General features: G+C 40.1%; 1 protein-coding gene across 1 annotated transcript; it reads right to left on the bottom strand.

The window, feature by feature from the left end:
- Window positions 1-3,515: 3,515 nt before the first annotated feature.
- Window positions 3,516-25,391, bottom strand: ajm1 (apical junction component 1 homolog). Its single transcript, XM_056254875.1, has 2 exons — window positions 25,204-25,391; window positions 3,516-7,087 (listed from the first exon to the last, which is right to left on the bottom strand). Exon 2 carries the CDS (start codon window positions 7,032-7,034, stop codon window positions 3,747-3,749), a length of 3,288 nt encoding a protein of 1,095 aa, XP_056110850.1. The 5' UTR covers window positions 7,035-7,087; window positions 25,204-25,391; the 3' UTR covers window positions 3,516-3,746.
- Window positions 25,392-26,334: the final 943 nt, after the last annotated feature.

The following is a 26,334-nucleotide window of genomic DNA, read 5'->3' as shown; positions in this document are numbered from 1 at the left end:
AAATCTACAAATATAGAGTTTTCTGTGATGGGTAGGTTTAGGGTTAGATAGAATATACAGTTTGTACAGAATAAAACTATGGAATGTCCCCATATAATGTTTTAATAGTTTCTGCAGAAATGCACTAGGGCCGCTCAACAACACATGAATTAATATAGACCAAGAGCCACATTCATAACTCCTCATGTTTATGTGATTTGTATCCAGCAGCCTGGAGCAGTAAAATGCATTTTTTCACGTATTAATTTTTTCTTCAGTGATATTCAGCAGAAGCAGCAGCTCTTCAGACGGACGCGGACTGCCCTCTAGAGGTGAACCGAGCTGATGTTTTATATTTAGATCTTCAAACAGCATTTTTTTTCACACACGTTTCAGAATGTAGGCTACTGACCAGATACATCTTTGGTGTCGTGTCGTGCATTAGGCTATGCACTTAATTTAAGAGTGTTAACTGCTGAAATCCAGCACGATACAATTTGGATCTGTATAAATAAAGTAGCCCATTAGATTTTTGTATAAATCTAAAATTGTGCATGAAAATATCTTACACACTTTGGATAATCCCGCATGTCTTGTTCAACAGTATTTCGCTCTTAAAGGGATAGTTCACCCAAAAGTGAAAATTCTGGTATCTCCCTCATTTTGTTCAAATCCGTAAGACTTTCGTTCATCTTCAGAACACAATTGGGGATCTTTTTGATGAAATCTAATAGCTTTCTGTCAGCTACACAAACCACTTTGATGCTTCAAAAAGTTCACAAATAGATCGTAAAACTAATCCGTATGAATTGAGCAGTTTAGTCCAAAATTTCTGAAGCGACTCAATGACTTTATATGATGAACGGGATAACGTGCAACTCTCTTTCGGTCAGTAAACAAAAACTTCTCTGTTAACTCTTAAATTAGACTTGTCTATTCTCTAAAATCACAATTAGGCTGGCTACTCTAAATTGTATCGTTTATATATTTGGATTATAAGTTATTATAAATTATTTAATAAAAAAGTTCGATAAACTAATGTCTTTTAGTAGCAACTTAATTAGATAGATATACTTAATAGATATTTTTTTATTTCTGTGGAAGACAGAAGTAAGCGCGTGCTGGAGAAGCGCGTGTAGCTCAGGGGCGCGCAGTAAAGGAAGTTGCAAACCAACGTATTTATGATTTGTATATGCTTTTCATACTATCCTTAACATTTTTTTGCTGTAAAATTGGATTTATTTGACGTTTTGACCGATCTAATCCAGGTTTTAATCAACTTTATGACATGGTTATAAAAATAAAACCTAAAAATAACCTGCAGGGAACGTTCTCCCAAATGAATTTTATCTTGCGGGTTGCTGCCCTCTGGCGGTTAAACATTGAGACAAGAGTGACGTCAGCCATTTCAAAAGGAGAAAATGAATCGTTGCTGGAAAAAAGTCTCAATGTAAAACATAATGACAGATGAAAGCTCTGTAAAATTAAACGGACGGTATGGGATCCTTGGTGTGACGCGATAGAAAAGATCAGGAAAGGTAAAAAGTCCTCTAACACACCACATGGTGGAGCCATGACATTGACACAAGGTAGGATACATTCTATCGCAATTAGGACAACAGAAACAATTTTTCAAAGACACATCTTTTTTTTTTATTCAAGCTTGAGATTGTTTGTTTTCTGTGAGACCGTGTCTTGTCTGTTGTTTTCAGCATAACAGCAATGGTTGACACATTGATCTGGAAAATATCACTCCTACTATATATATAATCATATATTTTACTATATACTTTATCCCTCATATACAGCATATTTTCAAATATCAAATATTCAGGCAGGTTAATTAGGCTATATTAATGTAATGAGATAGAAAAAATAGAATCACATGCAATCCTTTCTGTCTGTTTTCCACTGTATATTTACACTCAGCTGGGCAAAATCACCTGGAACATGTGCTATAGCTGTTCTGAGTTCAGACAGGGTTGTGCTATGACATGACTTCATCAATAAAGCAGTTAACAGATTTGTCACGCAAAATATAACTAGGAAACTCAAGGAGGAAAAACCCGCTTCAGACTTAGTGGTGAAATAGGAACAAACTGCAAGTATGTGACAAAGTTTTACAGGTATCAGCTGAAGTCTTGAGTACTGGGACAAAACAGGCCACACAAATGAATGTGCCAAGGAATTAATGCCTTTGGATTTGTTTGTATATAATTTTAGAGGTATTATTTTATGATCTGCTGCTTAAAATTTCTTCTTTTCCTTTCGTCAACACCGACAGGTTAAAGTGTGCACTGTTAGGTCCAATACTTTTTAATATGACAAGACATCACACTGTAAAAATGAATTGATAACACAAGATGGTTTTAAACAGACTGTATATTCCATCTCTGACATGCTTGACATCTGAGTGTTGATTTTGTTTTTGCATGGATCTATTAATTGGTGTTGCTAGAGTAACAGGCTATTAACAGGCCTAAATGGCAGATCAAAATGTGGGCCATTTTGTGCAGTAGCTCAAGAATCAGTGCTGTTTTGCTACCACATGTTGCATTTGCATTGTTGAATGTAAAATCTAAATGCAAAACCAGTAATGTGCAAACAAAACCACAAAAAATGTACTATTTTTTTCCCCCCAATATACCATACAGAAACTCTGATTCCATTTTTCTAGAGACAAAACTACAGTTGCATCTTCCAATATCCCTCATAATCTTAACAACTACTAAAATATTTCCAAGTCTAATAGGTGATCACAAGGAAACTCTACCAAGTGACACGCATTTAAGAGATAACTCATTTCACAGTGTTTCTGATGGAACAGTACCGGCCAACACCTAATGTGCAGCACATCACTGATACTACTATTATCCAGGTTTTGTCTTCAAGTTCATTATTGCTCAAGTAATTCTACTAACCATACATAAAAAGCACCAATTACTTCATTAAATTGAAAGCTAAATAACAAACCATTAACAAAAATGAGTTTACCAGGTTGGAGCACAAAATTCTAGGTGTTGCTTGATTCTAAGCAGCTCTCTTTTTAATTAAAGCCGTTCCTCAAAGTACATTTAGTAGACCGTGGATAATCCACAGCCCTTTGTGTTTACTGTGATTCTACTCTGCATTATTAAGTTCCTCTTTAAGTTTGTGCCAATCACAAAATCACTAAAAGTATGTTAATAATATAATATAATATAATCAATATAATATAATATCATATAATAATGCCTGTATTAAAAATACACATGATTTTTTTTTTTTTTTTGAGATTAAAAGAAATATAGTACCATATTTCTTTAGCCAAAACATTTTCAACATTTTTGCAGGACAATGTTGGCATTTTTTTTGCATAGGAAAAAATATTCAGCTCTGAAGTAAGTAAGTACATAATTCTGTAGATTGATAAAATAAATAGAAGATTGTTTTTTCTCTCTTTTCATGAACAATAAAAGAATATCAAAAGAGAATTGCTACAAAGAAACAGGAGGGCAGTAACTGCCAGTAAAGCATAAACGAACAAAAGCTAGGTTTAGATACCAAGTTAATGAAAAAAAACAAACAAAAAACAATGTGAATTACTCATATTCAACATCTGATGGGCAATATTCCAATATTGAATAATACTGACCTTGCAGACATGAATACATTTTTTCCCATTAACAAAAATACATATCTACAAACATGTATAACAAATAAGCTTGATATATTTAGATATGTACTATTGTGAGATCTATGCTTTAATATATAAAAGGTGCACTTGTTTAAATAATGTCATCTAAGAGATGTGGGTTGGCTACCCAGTCCAAAGTTCGTGGCTCGGAGGCTGCCATTATCATGCACATAAACTGCTTGCCGGTCCTTTTATCAATAGGGTAAATAGTAGTGGGCGTGAACCTCCTGTTGCTTTCAACAAACTCGCAGAGTTTTTGGTAGACATTGGGATACTCGTGTCGAAGAAACACCCCTCGTATCCTCAACTCTCGCTGAATGTTGATGAAGCAGATCTCCCTGGCTTTCCTTCCCTCCTCACCTTCCTTGTCAATGTCAGCCATACCTGGTGGTGGGGTCAGGATCAACGTCTCCATGTCACTTTCCTTCCGATGGACCTTCTTTTCTGGGCTGTAGGAAGCAAGAGCAACCTTGGCAAATTTCCTGACGGTTGGGGCTTGGACCCTTGGCGATGGTCCGTCAGGCACTTTATCACCAACAGCGATGGATACATTCAAGAGAAAACATTCATTAGGGTCATATTCCTTTCCCGCCTCTTGGAGCTCCTTGCAATATTCCCCAAGGTTATCTTTGAAGCTCTCCAGCTCACGGAGAGATAAGTATGTTGGCGTCATGAGCAGACTTTCTAGTCCAAACTGAAGGAAATTTGTGGACGAACCTGGATTTGGAAATCCCAAAAACAGGACACCCCTGCCCCGAGACAAGTATCCAACTTTGGCTATACGGGAGAAAGTTTTGTGGACCTCTGCGGTCTCTCGGCAGTGCTTAATAACGTGGCGACACACACTGCCGATTCGCCCATAGAGGCAGCTCTCCTTGTGGACATCCCAGTCCTCGCGGCGACAGTTGCGAGAGCAGTAGTAAGTATAGCAGCTGTGGCAGGATTTAAAGTAGAGGCAGGCGTTAAACAAGGTCTCAGTCCGACGGCATTTATTGTTCGAACACATCATCGTGTCATCCTCATCTGGACTCTGGTCAGGGGAGCACTCTTCTGTACTTCTCAGCCCATCACAACTCCCATCAGTGTCTCTTAGTGTTTCAGGATCTATTTTTATTGAAGTGGGTTGTTTGTCAAGGGGCATGCCACTTTCAGATCCTGCAATTGAATCCTTTCTTGCTGAAGATACTGCTTCTTCTTCATCAATGAGCTTTTTGAGTTGATCAAGCAGTTCCTCACTGGTCCTGGCTGGAGGCTTGTAATCGATGACAAGGTCAGCTAGAAGCTCATCAAGCTGCTCTAAACTTTGCTGTAGGGATGTGCTGCCGTGCGGTTTCTCTTTGGTAGATTCTCCAGAGCGGGATTTTGCTTCACGTTGAGGGGCTTCTTGATTTGGGGCACTTTTTGAATCCAGCACATCCCAACTTGCTGAGCGTCCTTCTGATTTACTAAGAATACCTGGTCTGATATCATTGTCTGTGATGGTAATTTCAGGTGTGACAAACCACAGCTTACTTGAAGAGCCCATGGCCTCAGTTGGACTTTTGTCAATCAAAGAGTTTTCAGATAAGGACAGTGCAGCGTAACGCCTTGGTGAGCTGGAAAGATTGACAACCACAGGTTTAGGTCTTTCACTTGAAGTTTGTATCCCCTGACAAAGAAGATTCTCATCACTTTTCCCTCGAGGTACGGGCTGTTCCCGCTCTACGTGGGTATCGAGGATGTTATCCCAAGATCTTGAGTATGGTCTTGGGTCTGTTACGGTTCTTGTTGGCTCCATGCATGGGTTGTCATACCAAGTTGTGTGCTTTGGCTCTTGTTTAACTTTTGTGGGAGTAACCTGGGAGACATATGAGGAAGGGTAATGGCTAGAGTAGCCGGATACCTCTGAGCCGTACCAATCCTCAGATTGTGGCTGCACCACACGGGCATGTCGTCTTCCCTCTGTGTAATATGCCCTTGCGGGAATATGATGCTCCATTGGTTGCGTGTATGGGTCGGCCACGTAGAAGATCCGAGGAGGGGTTGTTTGAATCTGATATGTCCTTGGGTCATCGCCATAGTAAGTCCTTGCTGGAGGTGTCTGTATTATATACGCCCCTGGCTCACTTGCAGCATAGTGTTTAGAGTACGCAGACTGCCCAGGGTAATGGTAGTGGTCAATTTGTGAGAAATATGTCCGGGAAGGTACAGTATGAACAATGTGAGTCCTTGGATCTTGTACATATTGTACTTTAGGTGAGTAGGGTTGGCTTGGAATGCTGTATCGGTCATCTTGATAATAAGTCCTTGATGGAGCTGAAGATCCATACTTCCCCAAATCCTCTGCATAGAAGAATTTAGTTGGCACGTTGGGGCTTGAATGAGCCCTTCGTTCCCGTCCATAGTGTTCCCTTGGCTCCCGTGGTGAGGCCACCTTTTGTAAAGGGATCTCCATAGGCTGCATGTAGCTGTTTGGCATACTTTGTGAATACTGGTATGCCTGCCTGTATTCTCCCGTGAAGGATTCAGTGGGAGTTGGTGTCCTCGAAGTGGAGAAATGGCGAGGCACTGTCAGACTCCGACTGCCACTGCTAGGATACTTCTGCCAAGGTATGTCCACATGGGATGTAGCTGCCTTTCGGCCACCTTGCTGCATGGCCGACTCATCCGGTTTGATGTCCACTCGGCACCGAACATGAGGACTAGTAGCAGGTTTGTCTGGCCTTCCTTCATCAGTGCCTTCAGACACATATACAGGGGAATACCTGCTTGTATCACTCCTCTGCGGCTGCAGTTTGATGGGGTGTACTTCGTTCAAATGTGCCCGTGTGGCAGCATGGGAAGACTCTCTCCTTGGGGAAACTTCTGGCCTTGGCTGAGTGTTTTTATGTGCTCTTTGAGCTTCCCGGCCCCTCCTTGCCACTGGAGGGGAAGCATCAAATGATACAGGAGTTAGGCTGGCCTGAACCCGTGAGGCACTTCTAGATCTAGTCCTCCTCTTTTGTTCTGTCACAGCAATTTCACCAGACATCTCAGCAGTCATTGGCTGGGAGGTGAGACGGTAGCTAAATATGTCTGGGGAAGAAAACCGATGGAGTCCATGCCCTTGTTGGCGACCTAAGGCGTTCCAGGTAACATCTGGATTGGCCGCGTACCTTTCAGCCCTTCGGTATGGGTACTCCATTGCTATTGTATGATATCGGAGTTTGTCCATAGACTCAGTGTCAAAGCTACGGCAGTGCCTCTTTTTGCTTTTTCGAGTGTTCTCCAGTTTCCTGATGGATGGGGAATCACATTGTTTTGAGGGATGACAGGCTTTGGAGTGGGTCGAGAGGGAATTCACTTTGACATCTTGATACACAGTTGATACTAATATGTCAGGTGGATCTGTGCGTGTCATCTTAATGAGACTCTTCTAATTTCCCCCATTAAATTAGTTTAGGTTAAGGTTCCCTGCAAGAGAGGGAGAAAACAAAACAAAATTAGTTGCATTTAAAAAAAAGCTGCATTCAAAACTGTTGCATGAAAAAAAAGCATGAATGCAAAGAGAGTTTTTGGGAACTGGATGATAACCACAAAAACACAATACTAATTTTAAATAGCCTAAATTTAATATGGTCAACAATAACTCCACAATATTTAGTATTCTATAGTTGATTAGTATTGCATAACCTTAGGGAGTAACTTATCAAGAAAATATTTAGTGCAGATGTACGTGGCAAATAAACTAATTTCTGTTTCAGAATGGCTTCAACTGCATTGCGTTGTTCAGCAAAACAAGTTGGCAGGATGTATGCGAGTAAATTGGAGGTGGTTGCCAGAGGATGATGTTTCCCCTGGCAACAACATCATCTCATAACCATCATAGTACAAACAGTGAGAGGGGACTTAACAGAATTGCACTGAATCCCTAATACAAAAACCCTTCTTTTCACCTTTGAAATATCTTGGAATGATAAATCACTTAAGAACACTTATGTAAATCTAAACCTTTTTTTCTCTTATGCTCGGTTTCAAATTCAACTTTCATCAATTCAAATCTGCTGGTTGAAGGCAGGACAAAAATAGTGTCTTGAGTCTATATTAGGCTCTTTGAAGGCTCGTCTAAACAGGTGCAATCATTTGTCATGAAGAAGGATATTGTACAAAGTTCCTGCGGTGTGTTGTAGAGGACACAACTGAAATAATGCATGTAGTCATTAAAGATACAATCAAACCACCATTGATGAAGCACCTCATCCGTTTCGTTCCTTCGTTAGTTATTTTCTCCCTTTTCAGGAGTGTTATACAAACACTTCAAATCACATTTAGTTCCACATCGTAAATGTCTATTTTATTGCAAATGGAGATTAGTATTCAAGACCTTCTACACACTCCCTACTGCTAAGTTTATCAGATTCAACTAATCACATCGTGTTTTTACGACAGACATTATGTAAAGAAGGAACTGAAACCTCTACAAACATTTCTATCCCCAGACGCTGCTTACTCACAGAGCATTTGTCTGGCAGCTTTTCACGTTGTGCCACACAATCGAGTAGCTGCATTTGTATGAAACACCCACTGTCTACCAACATACGCATAAGCCCTGTTTGGACGGGACTAGTTTTCTAAATGACTTTGGAGTTACAATTCTTATCACTCGACATCTGCGATTTCATGTACTGCATCGAACGGGACTAACATCCCCATGTTTATTACAGAGGTGGGAGTGTGGATGTGGGCCTTACAGCCATACATCGTTTAATTTATTTATTTTTTATATAATTTGAAAATTTATTATAAAAACCCTATTTAAGTAAACTTCAGCAGGAATCTAGCAGAGAAATCTACAGTAGACAAGTATCTTACTCTTACCCGACACTGATATTAAAAATGGGCAGTCTTCGCAGTTTCAGCGTTTTTTTATTAATTTCAAAATTATTATTTTTTTAAAATATTTTTTTATATTGAAATTAAATTAAAGGTGCGCAAACGGTAGCTCCAAAAACACAGAAGCGTTAGGATAATACAACATCAGCAATCACAGACATTCGCATTCGGACGATATTCAATTTCTCAGAGGACTGTTGCATTTTTACTGAGTTTGTGTGAGAAAAAAACAGACTTGGCAGATTTGGACGAATTAAAATCACAAAGTACTAGCCTGGTTAAAACCAGACCATTCTCAGTTGTAACTGAGTTATGGTCTGTCAAAGCGTCATAGACAAATCATTTCCAGAGGGGCGTCACCAACGGACGTCGCGGATAGACCTAAACCCAATCAGAGCGATGAAGGAGATGACGTATGCAGAGCGGCGGAGAAACATCTCCGAGTGTTGTTCTTTGCTCGGTTTTTAACTAAAAGGAAACGTTCAAATCGCTTAAAAAAAACGCGATAGCTGATTCGAACGAGTGATGTTCGACGGCCGCATCCATCTTAGTAATGTAGGCTACAAAATCTGCTTCAAAATCCCAGCGCTGTCGTCATCGTGTAAAGCCCGCCCCAACGTTTCTGATTGGTGCCTCGATTTCGGCGGATTGGAAATGGGCTTGCATGAGCTCTTTGCCAGACTAACTCTAAACTGTCTGGGTTTTCCCAGGCTAACAAAGTACGTCTGTAAAACACAAATTTCTCAAACGTCCCCCTCGAAAAGTATAGTCCTGTCTGAACAGGAGTTGTGTGCAATATAATCTCTTGGCCTAGTAAAACAACTAATTTGGAAATGCATCATTAGTTCATAAAAAAGAAGATCCATTTGTACTTGAAAACAGTCTAAGAAAAATTGTAGGATAGCTGAGATGATGAAAGGAAATCTTGTGTACAAACCAAGAAATGCAACCTTGCTGTAGAGTCTTGGTGAGAAGGTTAAAGTTAGTTAAACAGTCAAGAAGACGCATTAACATCACTTTGAGTAATGCATAATGCATCTTGAATTTTGTAAATATCGTAAAAATAACTTTTAAAAGATTATTGGATTACGTTTTAAAAGAAAACTACTATTTCCCTCTATCTACATCAAATCATGTTTAATTCAATGCCATTTCTGTAATAATTTGTGAAATGCACTAGCAATTTCTGAATGAAAATTGCTTCAAAGTAAATACTACACCATTTTTTTATCCAGTACAGTTTTGCTACGAAGGTTAACAGGAGCATGTGTCCGGCATCTCAGTGAAAATCACCAAATACAGCAATGATACTCAAAGGAGTCGAGGCTTATCCGTGGCCTTTGACCTTGCCATCTGTAAAGTGTGTGAAAGTGCCTGTACTGTGCCATCTCCCCTCTCATCTCACTACTGCTGATGCCAGCTGACCCTTTTAACCCAGCGCAGACTCCGCAGAGATACAGATGGATGTGAATTATTGAACATATGAGCCTCTTTACCACCACATGTTTCCTTTATAGGTGCTTTTCTCTTTACTGTATACACAATGCACTACATTAGATAGATCTATCCATGAAGCATCCATTAAATGCATGGAAATCTGACTTTTTTTATTCAGCTGTAAAATGTAAGATTTAAGAATCATTATCGGTTGTTCAAAACGAGATAAATCTATATTTTTGACTCAGCCTTAGTAACATGCAAAATCACAAAGCAGTCTATGAATAATTTTGCATGAGAAACAATATCACAGAAATAGCACAAAATGTAAAGCCACAAATGAATGTCAAGGAGTCTTGCTCAGAGTTCTCAAGCTTTTTAACACACCCAGTGATTATTTCTTGATGTGAATTCATCAGACCCTTCTTATCAGACCCCCTCAGTCTTATCAATAGCAGTCTGGTCTCATAATGCAATGCAGTCTTGAATAGGAGGTTTCCATGCTGATGTGAAGACTGCCAATGCGACCCAATCCACGCCGAAGGCCCAGCGCTAATTTAGCATAATGAGCCCACTTGATACGGGGGACAATGGGAGTCTTGTGAAAGGCTTTAAAACAAAAAACTCCCAATCCTGCAGCCTGAGCTGCTAAACGACCACTGCAGAAACAGAGTATAGAGTGTACAATACACACTTGACACGAGGACAACTGAATCACTGCCGGTTTGGAAAAAATAAACTGATTATGAGATGTAATGTAACAAATGGGCTGATCTGAAAAATCATTGATGTCAGACACCATCAAAACAAACGTCTCGCTCCTGTGAGGCCTTGAGAATGACCATCTGTTCAAACTGATCTGGTGACACCCAATGTCTCGACCTGAAGAACTGATGTTAATCTAATCTAAATTTTGACAGACTTCTCTACACAGATAAATGGATAATAGGTGCAAAAGTGGTCCTTTACTTTCATTAACATACCAGAGTTTATATATGCATATATATATATATATGCAAGTTATGTTAAATAGATTTATTCAGTCTAGGGATGCACCGAATCCAGATTTGTGGGGTTCGGCCGAATACCGAATCCACTGGTTAAGATTCTGCCGAATCCGAAACCGAATACCGAATCCTACTCTCATCCTCAGTCCATTAACACAGTAAACACATTAATGAAGTAAACAAAGTGGATTTTTCATTTTATTTTATTACTGTAAATAATAAACACTACTTTTACTTTTATAACTGTAAAAAAAAAAGAAAAGAAAAAAAGAATAAGAATAAGCAACATTATGCATTTTAACAGCGGCGATGTTGTGTAGCCTATTTAGAGTCCTTGACTCCTTGCCACCATGAGACAAATCGGCATTGCAAATTGAACATGTAGCTCGACTTGAATTGCCTTCTTTCACTGAAAGTACTGCCAAACAACACTTTTTCTGCTCACGAGTTCCATTTTCACTTTCTCACAGCCTACTGCATTCGAACGGTCCACCTACTGTAGCGAGTGGAAATAAGGTGTGTCCCCTTTAAGAACTGCGCGCCGTATGTGTCGTGCGCCTCGAACACATGCCCATGTATGCGGGTTATTTCTGTTTGATGCTCATTTTTACCTTATTTTGTTAAGTAACGCTGTGGACGGTACAACGTGTGACAGACAGTTACACAAGTTCGATTGTGGAATAAAGTGCGAGTTGTGAGATGCCAATCGCCTCCGTGAGTCTGTCTGGCCTCTGCAATAACTACTACAGGCTTGTTCGACTTGAACCGGCGCTGCACAGACAGATGAGTTTATGACATCAAAGTCCCGCGAGAGCAATTCAAAAGCATAAGGAGCCGTCTGCTCTATTCGTTCACGCGGTACTTTGATGTCATTCACTGATCGGTGACTTCGACGTAGCGCGCGTAGTGCAAGCCTAGGGTTCGGTTCGGTGGAAAAAAATTCTGAGGTTCGGCAGAAACCGAACCCCGTTAAAAAGCCCAATATTCGGCCGAATCCGAATCCGAATCCTGGATTCGGTGCATCCCTAATTCAGTCAAAAGTTTGGGATTTTTTAAGGTTTGTGAAAGAAGTCTCATATTATCAATAGAAAACCTGATAAAAAAATTCAGGATTCCTTGATGAATAGAAAGTTCATTTATTTGAAATAGAAAACTTTTGTAACATTATAAATGTACTTACAGTCACTTTGTCAATTTAATGTGTCCATGCTGAATAAAAGTATTAATAAAAAAAAAAAAGGTACTGACCCCAGATTTCTGAATGGAAAAAAGGGGAAAATTCTGGCTAATTATTGCCACAACAAAATGTGATATTTTTTTTAGACTTTATCATTAGCGATCTGAAACAGATTTTCCATCTGAATTATTTTAAACGTGCAGATTTGTGAATCATTTACATAATGGGACTGACAGAGATAATTATATTTCTATCGTGACAACCCTCGGAAGAGTTCAGCATGGTAATGGATATGACAATGTTAATGTGTTTGGTCTTGGTGGAATAGATATGCTACGCTGCTGCTGCTGCAGAACAAGAAGAAACTTGCGACTGCCAAATACATTAACAGACACGCTGCTGCGAGCATGTTAGATATACTGCTGCTGCGAGCATGTTAGATATACCGCTGCTGCAAGCATGTTAGATATACTGCTGCTGCGAGCGTGTTAGATATACTGCTGCTGCGAGCATGTTAGATATACTGCTGCTGCGAGCATGTTAGATATACCGCTGCTGCAAGCATGTTAGATATACTGATGCTGCGAGCATGTTAGATATACTGCTGTTGCGAGCGTGTTAGATATACTGATGCTGCAAGCGTGTTAGATATACTGCTGCTGCGAGCATGTTAGATATACTGCTGCTGCGAGCATGTTAGATATACTGCTGCTGCGAGCATGTTAGACATACTGCTGCTGCGAGCGTGTTAGATATACTGCTGCTGCGAGCGTGTTAGATATACTGCTGCTGCGAGCATGTTAGATATACTGCTGCTGCGAGCATGTAAGATATACTGCTGCTGCGAGCATGTTAGATATACTGCTACTGCGAGCATGTTAGATATACTGCTGCTGCGAGGATGTTAGATATACTGCTGCTGCGAGGATGTTAGATATACTGCTGCTGCGAGCGTGTTAGATATACTGCTGCTGCGAGCATGTTAGATATACTGCTGCTGCGAGCGTGTTAGATATACTGCTGCGATATACTGCTGCTGCGAGCGTGTTAGATATACTGCTGCTGCGAGCGTGTTAGATATACTGCTGCTGCAAGCGTGTTAGATATACTGCTGCTGCGAGCGTGTTAGATATACTGATGGTGCGAGCATGTTAGATATACTGCTGCTGCGAGCATGTTAGATATACTGCTGCTGCGAGCATGTTAGACATACTGCTGCTGCGAGCGTGTTAGACATACTGCTGCTGCGAGCGTGTTAGATATACTGCTGCTGCGAGCATGTTAGATATACTGCTGCTGCGAGCATGTTAGATATACTGCTGCTGCGAGGATGTTAGATATACTGCTGCTGCGAGCGTGTTAGATATACTGCTGCTGCGAGCATGTTAGATATACTGCTGCTGCGAGCGTGTTAGATATACTGCTGCGATATACTGCTGCTGCGAGCATGTTAGATATACTGTAGGGCTGTCAAAATTGCTCAAAAATGACGTTCGAATATTCCCTCTAAAAAAACACATATATTCGAACTATTCGAATATCATTTTGTCAATGACGCGCATTACGTCAATAACAGGACAAATTAATACAAAGAGACACAACTACTTGTATAGGTAGTTTATTTAAGTTTAAACATATTTGACAACGTATTAACTTACACAAAACCAAGTAAATCAACTGGCCAAGACCGCAGACCTTACTCTCACTCTCACTCTCACTCGCAGGCTCTCTCTCTCTCTCGCCCCTCACCTCACGCTCTCTGCGCATAAATGAACAACAATAAACAAATGTTGAGTGCTGATCAAGAGTTTTGTGCAAGCAATTTAAGGTCGCGACTCTTGTCCTAAATATAGCAGGCTTCATTCGGTGATTGAAACAAATATTATTAACATTAATTGAAGTTTTACAGTATATAGAACCAAAATTGAACGCTCCGAGCGAGCTGTGCTGTGGTAAACTGCTGCTAGCCTGCTAGCTACTATGGCTATTTCGAAGGCGTCTGGCCACGCCCCCTTGGCGGGCTCTGACGTGTCTGATGTAATGCTAGCTCATTGGCGCACACGTTGGAGGCGCCCGTGCCATTGGATGTGCAGTTGCCGCAGCACAGCCAATGAGTGAGCCAGACACTCACTGTGCTAGCTGTGCAGCTGGAAAATGCGTTTTACATTTTTAAGCTTCAGAATTTTGCCACTCGCAAAGCAGACAGCCGCGCCTCTGCTACCGCAGGCGTGTTTTTCCACATGATTCTAATATTAATTTTCACCTTCGAATTTCTGTTTTTTAAAACTATTCGAATATATTTTCGAATTTAGAATATTCGTTGACAGCCCTAATATACTGCTGCTGTGAGCATGTTAGATACTGCTGCTGTGAGCATGTTAGATATACTGCTGCTGCGAGCATGTTAGATATACTGCTGCTGCGAGCATGTTAGATATACTGCTGCTGTGAGCATGTTAGATATACTGCTGCTGCGAGCATGTTATATACTGCTGCTGCGAGCATGTTAGATATACTGCTGCTGCGAGCATGTTAGATATACTGGTGCTGCGAGCATGTTAGATATACTGCTGCTGCGAGCATGTTAGATATACTGCTGCTGCGAGCATGTTAGATATACTGCTGCTGCGAGCATGTTATATACTGCTGCTGCGAGCATGTTAGATATACTGCTGCTGCGAGCATGTTAGATACTGCTGCTGCGAGCATGTTAGATATACTGCTGCTGCGAACATGTAAGATATACTGCTGCTGCGAGCATGTTAGATATACTGCTGCGAGCATGTTAGATATACTGGTGCTGCGAGCATGTTAGATATACTGCTGCTGCGAGCATGTTAGATATACTGCTGCTGCGAGCATGTTAGATATACTGCTGCTGCGAGCATGTTATATACTGCTGCTGCGAGCATGTTAGATATACTGCTGCTGCGAGCATGTTAGATACTGCTGCTGCGAGCATGTTAGATATACTGCTGCTGCGAACATGTAAGATATACTGCTGCTGCGAGCATGTTAGATACTGCTGCTGCGAGCATGTTAGATACTGCTGCTGCGAGCATGTTAGATATACTGCTGCTGCGAGCATGTTAGATATACTGCTGCTGCGAGCATGTTATATACTGCTGCTGCGAGCATGTTAGATATACTGCTGCTGCGAGCATGTTAGATATACTGGTGCTGCGAGCATGTTAGATATACTGCTGCTGCGAGCATGTTAGATATACTGCTGCTGCGAGCATGTTAGATATACTGCTGCTGCGAGCATGTTATATACTGCTGCTGCGAGCATGTTAGATATACTGCTGCTGCGAGCATGTTAGATACTGCTGCTGCGAGCATGTTAGATATACTGCTGCTGCGAACATGTAAGATATACTGCTGCTGCGAGCATGTTAGATACTGCTGCTGCGAGCATGTTAGATATACTGCTGCTGCGAGCATGTTAGATATACTGCTGCTGCGAGCATGTTATATACTGCTGCTGCGAGCATGTTAAATATACTGCTGCTGCGAGCATGTTAGATACTGCTGCTGCGAGCATGTTAGATATACTGCTGCTGCACAAATAGCTTCAATGAAATTACCCTCAGCAGATCTATACAGGTGGAGCTGGGGAAGGGGGAGGGTTTCAGAGAAACTCTGCGCTGCAATCTGCTACAGCAAACAATATAAATGTTGAGCATCAAGCTCATTGGCTGCGGATGCAGCAGGAACCAATCAGCTTGCGCCGTGTAGTTAACAATGTAATATCAGCAGGTTGCATTAAGGACCCATCAGCCTGCGCCATTTAGAGTTTTATGACAGAAATTGTCAAATGATAATTTTGTAATGTGAAGATGTGTATACATCTTTAAAGCTGCAGTCCGCAGTTTTTCCTCTTTGTCGCCCTCTCTGTTCGAAATCTGCAATTGCAGTCATTCGCGGAATTATCAACTTTACGTGAGTTATGCCTCGGCACGGCACAGCGCGGATGAACACAATGTTTGAGGAGAGTGTGTGGCTTTCAGTCACCGCCGGTGTGGATACTGGCATTCACAATCACAGATTATTATTTTTGGAAGTATCACCAACATAATAATTTTCACCCTAAAATGTCCTCTGAACAAGTAACGAACATCCACTTTTGTTCTGACCAACTGAGGGAAAAAAAAAACCTTGCAGTAAATCGCGCTGATTAAATCTAATGATCGATTATCATATCACGTTAAACCGTGCAAATTATACTTTGTTCTCAAATTGTTAATGTTCACCATCAGCATTGCGTGACTACATTTAAAGCCCTTCAGATATTATCCTTGTTTTCGCATGGGCCGGTTGCAGTCTCTTTTTCCAAACTCTCAGTCCAAAGTCTTTCGCATTTTACAGCGGGTGAGTCTCCAGTTGTCACTGGTGATTGTCGTTTGAACCTTTCTGGATCCGCCATCAAATTAATAAGTTTAATTATATCAAGTGCTGTGAGAAAAGGCTATAAATCTCCACCTCCAACATCCTCACACGCAATATAGCCGAGACTCTTCTTTATGTGTACAGATGTGTGTGTACAGATGTGTGTGTACAGATGTGACGTAATGACGCAAAGACATACTCGAATCTCCCGCGGATATCCACCAGTACCTCTGGAATTAAAAACATTATTACAAGCTTACCATTTTGAATCGAGCTACGGCAAGCAGAGAGTTTTGAACACTGGCTGGTTATGTACTTGCTCAAAAATTTATTTGGGATAATTTTTAACCCAAAAATGTTACGGACTGCAGCTTTAAATGAAAGGCTCTAACACAATTCACTGTAAATAAATGATGAATACATTTTCTTATACTATTCTCTCTCTGGTCTTTTAACATTCATGGAAAATTGATATTGAGAAAAACACTGACATTAGGAGACCGTGTTGGAAGGTTCTTCCCGGCTGCTCCCGACAATTCCATCATATTCCCAGCCAACGAGCTTCCCAGTTTATGACCTTGTCTTTCTGCAGCGTCTGTGCTGTCAGTCAATCTGTGCTCCTCAATCTCTAATCTCTGTAATCCACTTCCACTTGTGAACAAGACAGGAGTTTGTCTCATAAAATCGGAATCAGGCCAAGTCAAACACAGACCACAAAATGCCCCGAGGACGAGCTGCGGGTCAGGAAACACCCTACTGTACACGCTCTCAAAATTATGCCACACAATAATTCATGTGAAAATATCCAGTTTGCAAGTCTGAACCTGATTTCTGATCCACAGTAGGTTCTGCTTTCAAATTTAGTGCTGTGCATCTCACTCAAAATGGTATAATTCGTCCCTAAAACGAAATAAAAAACACGAAATTGTCATGATAATGGTTTTAAAATGCACATTTGTTGTTTTTATTGTTGCAAAACAAAAATGTATTTGAAAATATTGAGTTTGCAAGATATTCTGCTTTCAAATGTATAGTCTTGTGCATCTCACTAGAAACGGCATATATTTCACCCTAAAATTAAAAGAAAAAAATCGAAAATTGTCATGATAATGGCTTTAAAATGCACTTTTTGGGGTGAAATATGACCCAGACACACTTCATATGATTCACCCAGACTAGAATCACAAGACAAAGTTATCTATCCGTAGAACATTATATAAACATATCATTACTGTCGGTCGAGAAAAAAGCGCTACTTTTCGGGAAATGGAAAAAAACACTGTATATTTGAAATATTTAAACACTGCATTGTCAAAGTTGATATTGTGGCTTTATATATGGTCAGACACTTGCTTATGTGATTATATTATTACCGTTTTACCAAAATCAAGCTAGTTTTTGACCACTGAATTTCAGAAGATTTTGGACATACAGGTTTTGTCCATCATTGTTTCATAGGTTAAAAAGTGAATTGTAGCTATGTGGGCGCTCAGTTTTTTCTGTCATTTGGCCAAAATCTCATGTTATTATACACTATTTAAGACATGCAATGCTACACTAAGACACTCTTCTCCACTCCTCAAATACATAAAACATTAGTCTTTATACACTCACCGGCCACTTTATTAGGTACACCTGTCCAACTGCTCGTTAACACTTAATTTCTAAGCAGCAAATCACATGGCGGCAACTCAGTGCATTTAGGCATGTAGACATGGTCAAGACAATCTCCTGCAGTTCAAACCGAGCATCAGTATGGGGAAGAAAGTTGATTTGAGTGACTTTGAACGTGGCATGATTGTTGGTGCCAGAAGGGCTGGTCTGAGTATTTCAGAAACTGCTAATCTACTGGGATTTTCACGCACAACCATCTCTAGGGTTTACAGAGAATGGTCCGAAAAAGAAAAAACATCCAGTGAGCAGCAGTTCTGTGGGCGGAAATGCCTTGTTGATGCCAGAGGTCAGAGGAGAATGGCCAGACTGGTTCGAGCTGATAGAAGGGCAACAGTGACTGAAATAACCACTCGTTACAACCGAGGTATGCAGCAAAGCATTTGTGAAGCCACAACACGCACAACCTTGAGGCGGATGGGCTACAACAGCAGAAGACTCCACCGGGTACCACTCATCTCCACTACAAATAGGAAAAAGAGGCTACAATTTGCAAGAGCTCACCAAAATTGAACAGTTGAAGACTGGAAAAATGTTGCCTGGTCTGATGAGTCTCGATTTCTGTTGAGACATTCAGATGTTAGAGTCAGAATTTGGCGTAAACAGAATGAGAACATGGAACCATCATGCCTTGTTACCACTGTGCAGGCTGGTGGTGGTGGTGTAATGGTGTGGGGGATGTTTTCCTGGCACACTTTAGGCCCCTTAGTGCCAATTGGGCATCGTTTAAATGCCACGGCCTACCTGAGCATTGTTTCTGACCATGTCCATCCCTTTATGGCCACCATGTACCCATCCTCTGATGGCTACTTCCACCATGTCACAAAGCTCTAATCATTTCAAATTGGTTTCTTGAACATGACAATGAGTTCACTGTACTAAAATGGCCTCCACAGTCACCAGATCTCAACCCAATAGAGCATCTTTGGGATGTGGTGGAACGGGAGATTCGCATCATGGATGTGCAGCCGACAAATCTGCGGCAACTGTGTGATGCCATCATGTCAATATGGACCAAACTCCCTGAGGAATGCTTCCAGCACCTTGTTGAATCTATGCCACGAAGAATTGAGGCAGTTCTGAAGGCAAAAGGGGGTCCAACCCGTTACTAGCATGGGGTACCTAATAAAGTGGCCGGTGAGTGTATATTGTGTTCCTTGAGTAAATAAAATGCTGTAAAGAAAATGCTTATTTACCTTTGCATTGCAAACAAGCAGAGATTATGGCCCAGATTGTGTGCAGCACTTCATTCATACAGAGGCGGGGGCGGAGTTATGATGCTTGACTGACAGTTTTAGGAGCCTATAGAGATACGACATTTAGTCACAATCTCTTTTTAATACTTTTCATTGGTTAAATATTTTGCAAAACCCAAAGACAGGCGTAAAGGGTGACCAATAGTAGTGCTAAAAAATAATGGAAATATGGAGATATATTCCGCCCGACAGCGACGATATGTAACGTTAGATGGCGTATGTATGACACGCCAATTCGTATTTCCATTTTTGGCGTGCTATCAACACGCATAATCGCTTTTCAGCGTGTTTATCAACGCCGTTGACTTAACGTTACATTACTGTATATATAAATATATGACCTACCCCAACCCCGTCCCTAAACCTACCCGTCACTGGGGTTAATACCATTTATGAGTCTTCTCCTACCATCCTAGCAAAAAAAATATTACTCCACAGATGTAGATATGAATTTTGCTTCGTTTCGCTCGGACATTTAACGGCGTACACATACACGCGGAATCACTCGGACGTTTAACGGCGTAGACTTACACGCAAAAGATGACGGCTCGTTTCGGCGTGGACATACACGCGAATAGCTCAAAATGCGTAGACACGCAGTTATTAACACGCCACTTGACTTGAAAGTGGCGTGTATGTTTACGCAAAGTCATGATGTCATGTTGAAGCAAAATCATTACTAAAAGCAGGAAATGCAGAGATTATAAGCATCATCTCTAACATCTAACCACACCGCTCTTAACCGCAGGGCTGAGCAGAAAACAGCCGCTGTGTTCCTGGTGTGTGGGAAAGCCTCTTCAATGAAAGGCTTTTGAGTGAATCGTGCTTTGTTGAAGCTCCTTGAACCGTATGAGCAAACAGAAAGATGCAATAGCCAGAGCGCAGATAGCAAAGCTTTTCACATGTGAGCGCATGTAGAAAACAAGCTAAAAATAACTGAACATCAGGACTTCGGTCCAGGAGAAGCTCAGGGATCTTCATATGGTCTGAACACTGAGATCATGCACTAATTAAAGGGTCATATCGTGCAGTTTTTATCACTTTATTTATTTTTTCACTGTGGCCCAGTTACATCAAAAACAGTAATATTCTACATGCCAGGCTACATTTATAATTTATGTCAACTACAGTCCTTTAGGAAGAGTATTTTAGTTAAATACACTACAAGCTACTATTAAGAATTAGTTAAAAATATTGAAGTGGCATATCTAAAGTTCTTTTAAACTACAGTCCCTAATTCTCAGATTATATGATTCAAACAGAAAGAGCATTATTTATCTGCACAAAACCAATAGGGATAATTACTAGTGACACAATCAAACTTAATATATTAATGCACATAAACAAGCTACTAAACAGCACCCAATGTGTGCCATAGGTCTTTAACCATGCAGTTCGTTTAAATGAACTAGACAAATGAAACATCGAAGCCACTCTGAATGAAAAATGTAATTAAGTTAATTTAGGATTGCGTTCAGTTACTTGCTTCCCAGCAGACAATGCTGTTATTGTTAACTAAAACTACAACTGTTAACAATCATTCTCTTTAACTGAAACAAAGCTGACAAATACATATTAGATATATTAGAAATGTTGCCTAAGTTGAAGTACTAAAATTAGTAAAACTAAAGTGAAATAAACAAATTTACATTTATTCATAGTCAACGCTTTTATCCAAAGCGACTTACAATTGAGGAATACGACAATCTAAAGAGGCTATTAAAGCTAAATATATATAAAAACAAAATATGACAAAAGCACATGAAAAAATTGAAAACGGAAAATATAAAAATAAAAGCTAATTCAAAATATGAATGAATACTTCATAAGGAATACTATAATAACACTGCAACATACACTCACCGGCCACTTTATTAGGTAGACCTGTCCAACTGCTCGTTAACACTTAATTTCTAAGCAGCCAATCACATGGCGGCAACTCAGTGCATTTAGGCATGTAGACATGGTCAAGACAATCTCCTGCAGTTCAAACCGAGCATCAGTATGGGGAAGAAAGTTGATTTGAGTGGCTTTGAACGTGGCATGATTGTTGGTGCCAGAAGGGCTGGTCTGAGTATTTCAGAAACTGCTAATCTACTGGGATTTTCACGCACAACCATCTCTAGGGTTTACAGAGAATGGTCCGAAAAAGAAAAAACATCCAGTGAGCGGCAGTTCTGTGGGCGGAAATGCCTTGTTGATGCCAGAGGTCAGAGGAGAATGGCCAGGTTCGAGCTGATAGAAGGGCAACAGTGACTGAAATAACCACTCGTTACAACCGAGGTATGCAGCAAAGCATTTGTGAAGCCACAACACGCACAACCTTGAGGCGGATGGGCTACAACAGCAGAAGACCCCACCAGGTACCACTCATCTCCACTACAAATAGGAAAAAGAGGCTACAATTTGCAAGAGCTCACCAAAATTGAACAGTTGAAGACTGGAAAAATGTTGCCTGGTCTGATGAGTCTCGATTTCTGTTGAGACATTCAGATGTTAGAGTCAGAATTTGGCGTAAACAGAATGAGAACATGGAACCATCATGCCTTGTTACCACTGTGCAGGCTGGTGGTGGTGGTGTAATGGTGTGGGGGATGTTTTCCTGGCACACTTTAGGCCCCTTAGTGCCAATTGGGCATCGTTTAAATGCCACGGCCTACCTGAGCATTGTTTCTGACCATGTCCATCCCTTTATGGCCACCATGTACCCATCCTCTGATGGCTACTTCCACCATGTCACAAAGCTCTAATCATTTCAAATTGGTTTCTTGAACATGACAATGAGTTCACTGTACTAAAATGGCCTCCACAGTCACCAGATCTCAACCCAATAGAGCATCTTTGGGATGTGGTGGAACGGGAGATTCGCATCATGGATGTGCAGCCGACAAATCTGCGGCAACTGTGTGATGCCATCATGTCAATATGGACCAAACTCCCTGAGGAATGCTTCCAGCACCTTGTTGAATCTATGCCACGAAGAATTGAGGCAGTTCTGAAGGCAAAAGGGGGTCCAACCCGTTACTAGCATGGGGTACCTAATAAAGTGGCCGGTGAGTGTAGTATCTGTTCAACTTTCTCCATATCTTTTGAGGCTGGGTGAATATTTCCATTTCTGAAAGCAGGGTTTGATAGTTTCATTGAGCTCTTCTTCAGAGACGCACTGAACGTGATTTATGATTTCTGATGATGTGACCTCTTGAAACGGTCCTGACTCTGTTTCCTTACAGGCTGCACAAATAATGCAGTGGATGCTTTTGGATATGGAGTAAAAATAGAAACATATGAGTCAGTTGAGCGTGTATGTAGTGTATAAGAGACAGCCCGTGCAACACACATGAGAGAGAGAGAGAGCAAGAGTGAGAGATAATATTGTATAATGTAATTCTGACTGAGTTTAATGAGGTTCCAGTGAGACTGACGGCAACAGCGTTTCCTGTGGACAGTTCTCATCGCACGACTGATCACTCATAAATGCTTTATTCAGACGGAAATTCGGTTCAATTCTGCGTGCTGTATTTGTTCTATGGAAAACCAAAGGAGAATTCAGCTTTCTTCCACATAATAACAGTTCACAGTGACTCTGGCTGTCAAGTTTAAATAATAGTATAACATGAGTTGTGCATTATACCCGAAGTCTTCTGACGTATGAGAGCTTAGTTTAATAACATTTGAATCATTATTCACAAAAAATATCTTAACCGCAGCTCTCGAATCTCAATCGAGACCTTTGTAAGCATGTAGAAACAATGTTTATTTGAATCTGAATGTAATCCTGAATTAAATTTCTTCAGATTATCAGAGAATAACTTTTTTACTTTTTGTTCAGTTAAAAGCTGATATGATAGATACATATGATCTAGAATGATTTCACCTTGGATAAAAGATGCAGCAAACACGCATTTAGTTCAGTTAAAACTTAAAGACCATTAGATTTAAACTTTTTTTAGTAGATTAAAGATTTTTTAGACCACCCTTCTGAAAAAGAAGTGAGCTTAATTGTATTGAATGTGCATTTGTAATGTACTTCAAATGATATGTGTAATTAAAAAAAAAAAAAAATTACTTGCAGATAATATAATATTAATAAAATTAAAGGGCCACTACAGTGTACTTAAAGAGAACACACTTTCATGACTGTGTCTCTTGTAAAAGTGCACTTTGTGATAATGTCAAATTAAATGTTTTACTTTAAAGTAAATTTTAAATCATGTTTTAATATTCTGTTGTTGTGCTTTAAAGAAGTGCACTTATTCTGATGTGATGAATAACACAGTATAGATCATGTAAAGTACTTTATAAACTGTAGTGTGTTATTCAATGTTACATTTAAAGTTAATATATAGGTCACATTTTAGTTTGAGGAACACATATTCACTATTAACTATGACTTTTGCCTCAACAAACTCCTAATTTGCTGCTTATTAATAGTTAGTACAGTAGTCGTTGAGTTTAGGAATTAAGGGTTAGTTATGCTCATGCATAACAAGCCATTAATATGTGCTTTATAAGTACTGCAGTTACTGCTAATAAACAACTAGTGAGAATTGGTCCCCAAACTAAATTTCAACAACCTCATTAAAAATGTGAAATTACAAATATGCTTAAAAATATGTCATTGAAGTTTCAGCAAAAATTACATTAAAGTATAGTTTTCCATAAATGCTTGTCGGTACATGCAGTACACTTTAACCATATTTCAAAGGCAATAGAATTATGAAATTAGTTACATATATAACTAATTTTAACTATAATACATTTTAATTTCAAATAACATGCAATTAAGTGTCCAAAAACATTACATTCACTTTGCACTTTAAGTATATGTTCTTTGCAAGTGCACTTCTTTTTCACAAGGGCAGGATAAATAAGGTTAAAAGTCTTTAAGAGATATCCAAAATAACATCACATGCACCTCAACAGCATGGTCACTATATAAACTGTCCTCGTATGGAAAAGAGATGTTTGAAGGTTCTTAAAAATCTTCTTTTTGTCTTTCCACTGGAAAATATAGCAGCATGCAAGCTTGTAATTAGATGAGGCTGAGCAAATAATGACATAATTGCCAAATGATTCCTTTAAATATGTATTTAAAAAGGGTTTCTGTCATGCAAACCTTCTCTCATGCACACTGCAGCTCCAGCATGCAACATTAGAGTCTCTAGGCACCATCGTACGATGACGTATGGCCCCAGAGCATCCCACATCACGTGACACAAGTAGACCATTTCATCAGGCATCATTAGAGGTTAGTTCACTTTCACTAGTAGGTTCCCCAGCCCTGGCCATGCCTCTCCCGGCGTCGAAAAATCAACGACTGCATTACACGTTATTAATAACAAGAATGACATCATCACATATGGCAAATGAACACTATGGGAGATGTCTGTTGCATGCAATAAAATAAGTTGCACACACAAGATAATCAATGTGAATAAGCGGTTGTTATTGCATAACTCATATTGCAGACTCGCACTAAATAATCATGCATCTGCAATGCATAAAGCTGGAGGTTTCGGGTTATTCCTCCCGTATATGAGCAATGCATGCATTACCTACAGCATCATGCGCAACTCTGTTCCCCTACTACATCATCAAGCCATCTCCACACCAACAGATCATTCCATACATCCGCACCGATCGCATGCAATTCGATAAAGTCATCTGTCAAATATCGATGCGCGTGTTTTCAATGTCAATGTCAGAAAAGCTGCTCATCTGTCACGCGCGTTGCACACAGACATCACGCGATGCTCTTACCGTGTTAATCCATCCGCCAATAGCATATACATATCCATCATATAAAGCGCTTATGCTTTATAATGTGCTGAGAGTCGCATTTCAGCGTGAAAGCGGCTGTAGTATCGGAGAATCGTGTCGTTCTCACGCCTCAGCTGAGCGCATCTATGGCGTTACTATCCGCGCGCGTCTCCTCAGCACCGGCGTCCAATGCGTCTAATATGCGTTCAAAAGGGGCGGGGCGGACGCGGCTAGCACGCGTTTAAAGGGGCGGGGCGACGCCTTTGGCTATAATGTAACATAAGTAGTATTACACCTCTGAAACGCTGTATATTCCGTGTCTGCCCTTACAAAACAGTATGGGAGTGCCACTGTATAGCGATGATATCAAATACAATACTATGTTACCATGATTTTATAGAGGAGTAGTAGTAGTAATACCGCTGTATATTCTATGAAATAATTTGAAGCGTCATCTAAATAGCGCAAGATCAAAGTATCATGCTACTGCCACCGTATATTAAGAATTATTTTTATTGTAAAAACAACAACAACATAATCAAAATAAACATCAATAATAAATTATTATTATTATTGGGCAGCCCAACACCTAAAGACGCAAACATTTAAACATGATGACTTTGTGAACCTTGTGAACACAAGCTGTCACAGAGGGAACCTGCCATTAAACAGACACATTTAAAGGGATAGTTCATACAACAATGAAGGGTTTCTGTCATCATTTACTCACCCTCTCAAGTTGTTCCAAACCTGTTGATTGACTTCCATAGTAGGCTATATATATATTTTTTTTTTTTTCATACTTTGGAAGTCAATGGGGTCCATCAACTGTTTGGTTACCCATATTCTTCAAAATATCTTATTTTGTGTTCAGCAGAAGAAAGAAATTCATACAGGTTTGGAACAACTTGAGGGTGAGTAAATGATGACAGAATGTACATTTTTGGGTGGAGTATCCCTTTAAGCAGATACACAATAATGAAACGCAACAATTAATATAAGACGGCAAAATTTCAAATGTTTGAAACATGCAAAACCACTGATGAAAGCCCTTTGTCTCTCTTTTATACAGCACGTATCAGAAAAATGAGAATGCAATATATTTATGTAATACAGATTTGCTTGAATTGA

The sequence above is a fragment of the Rhinichthys klamathensis genome, unplaced genomic scaffold (genome assembly GCF_029890125.1).
Source record: "Rhinichthys klamathensis goyatoka isolate OS25496 unplaced genomic scaffold, OSU_Roscu_1.1 h1tg000114l_1, whole genome shotgun sequence".
Classification (NCBI taxonomy): Eukaryota; Metazoa; Chordata; class Actinopteri; order Cypriniformes; family Leuciscidae; genus Rhinichthys; species Rhinichthys klamathensis.
Note: the sequence above shows the minus strand (reverse complement) of the source record. Positions and strands in the feature narration are given on the sequence as shown.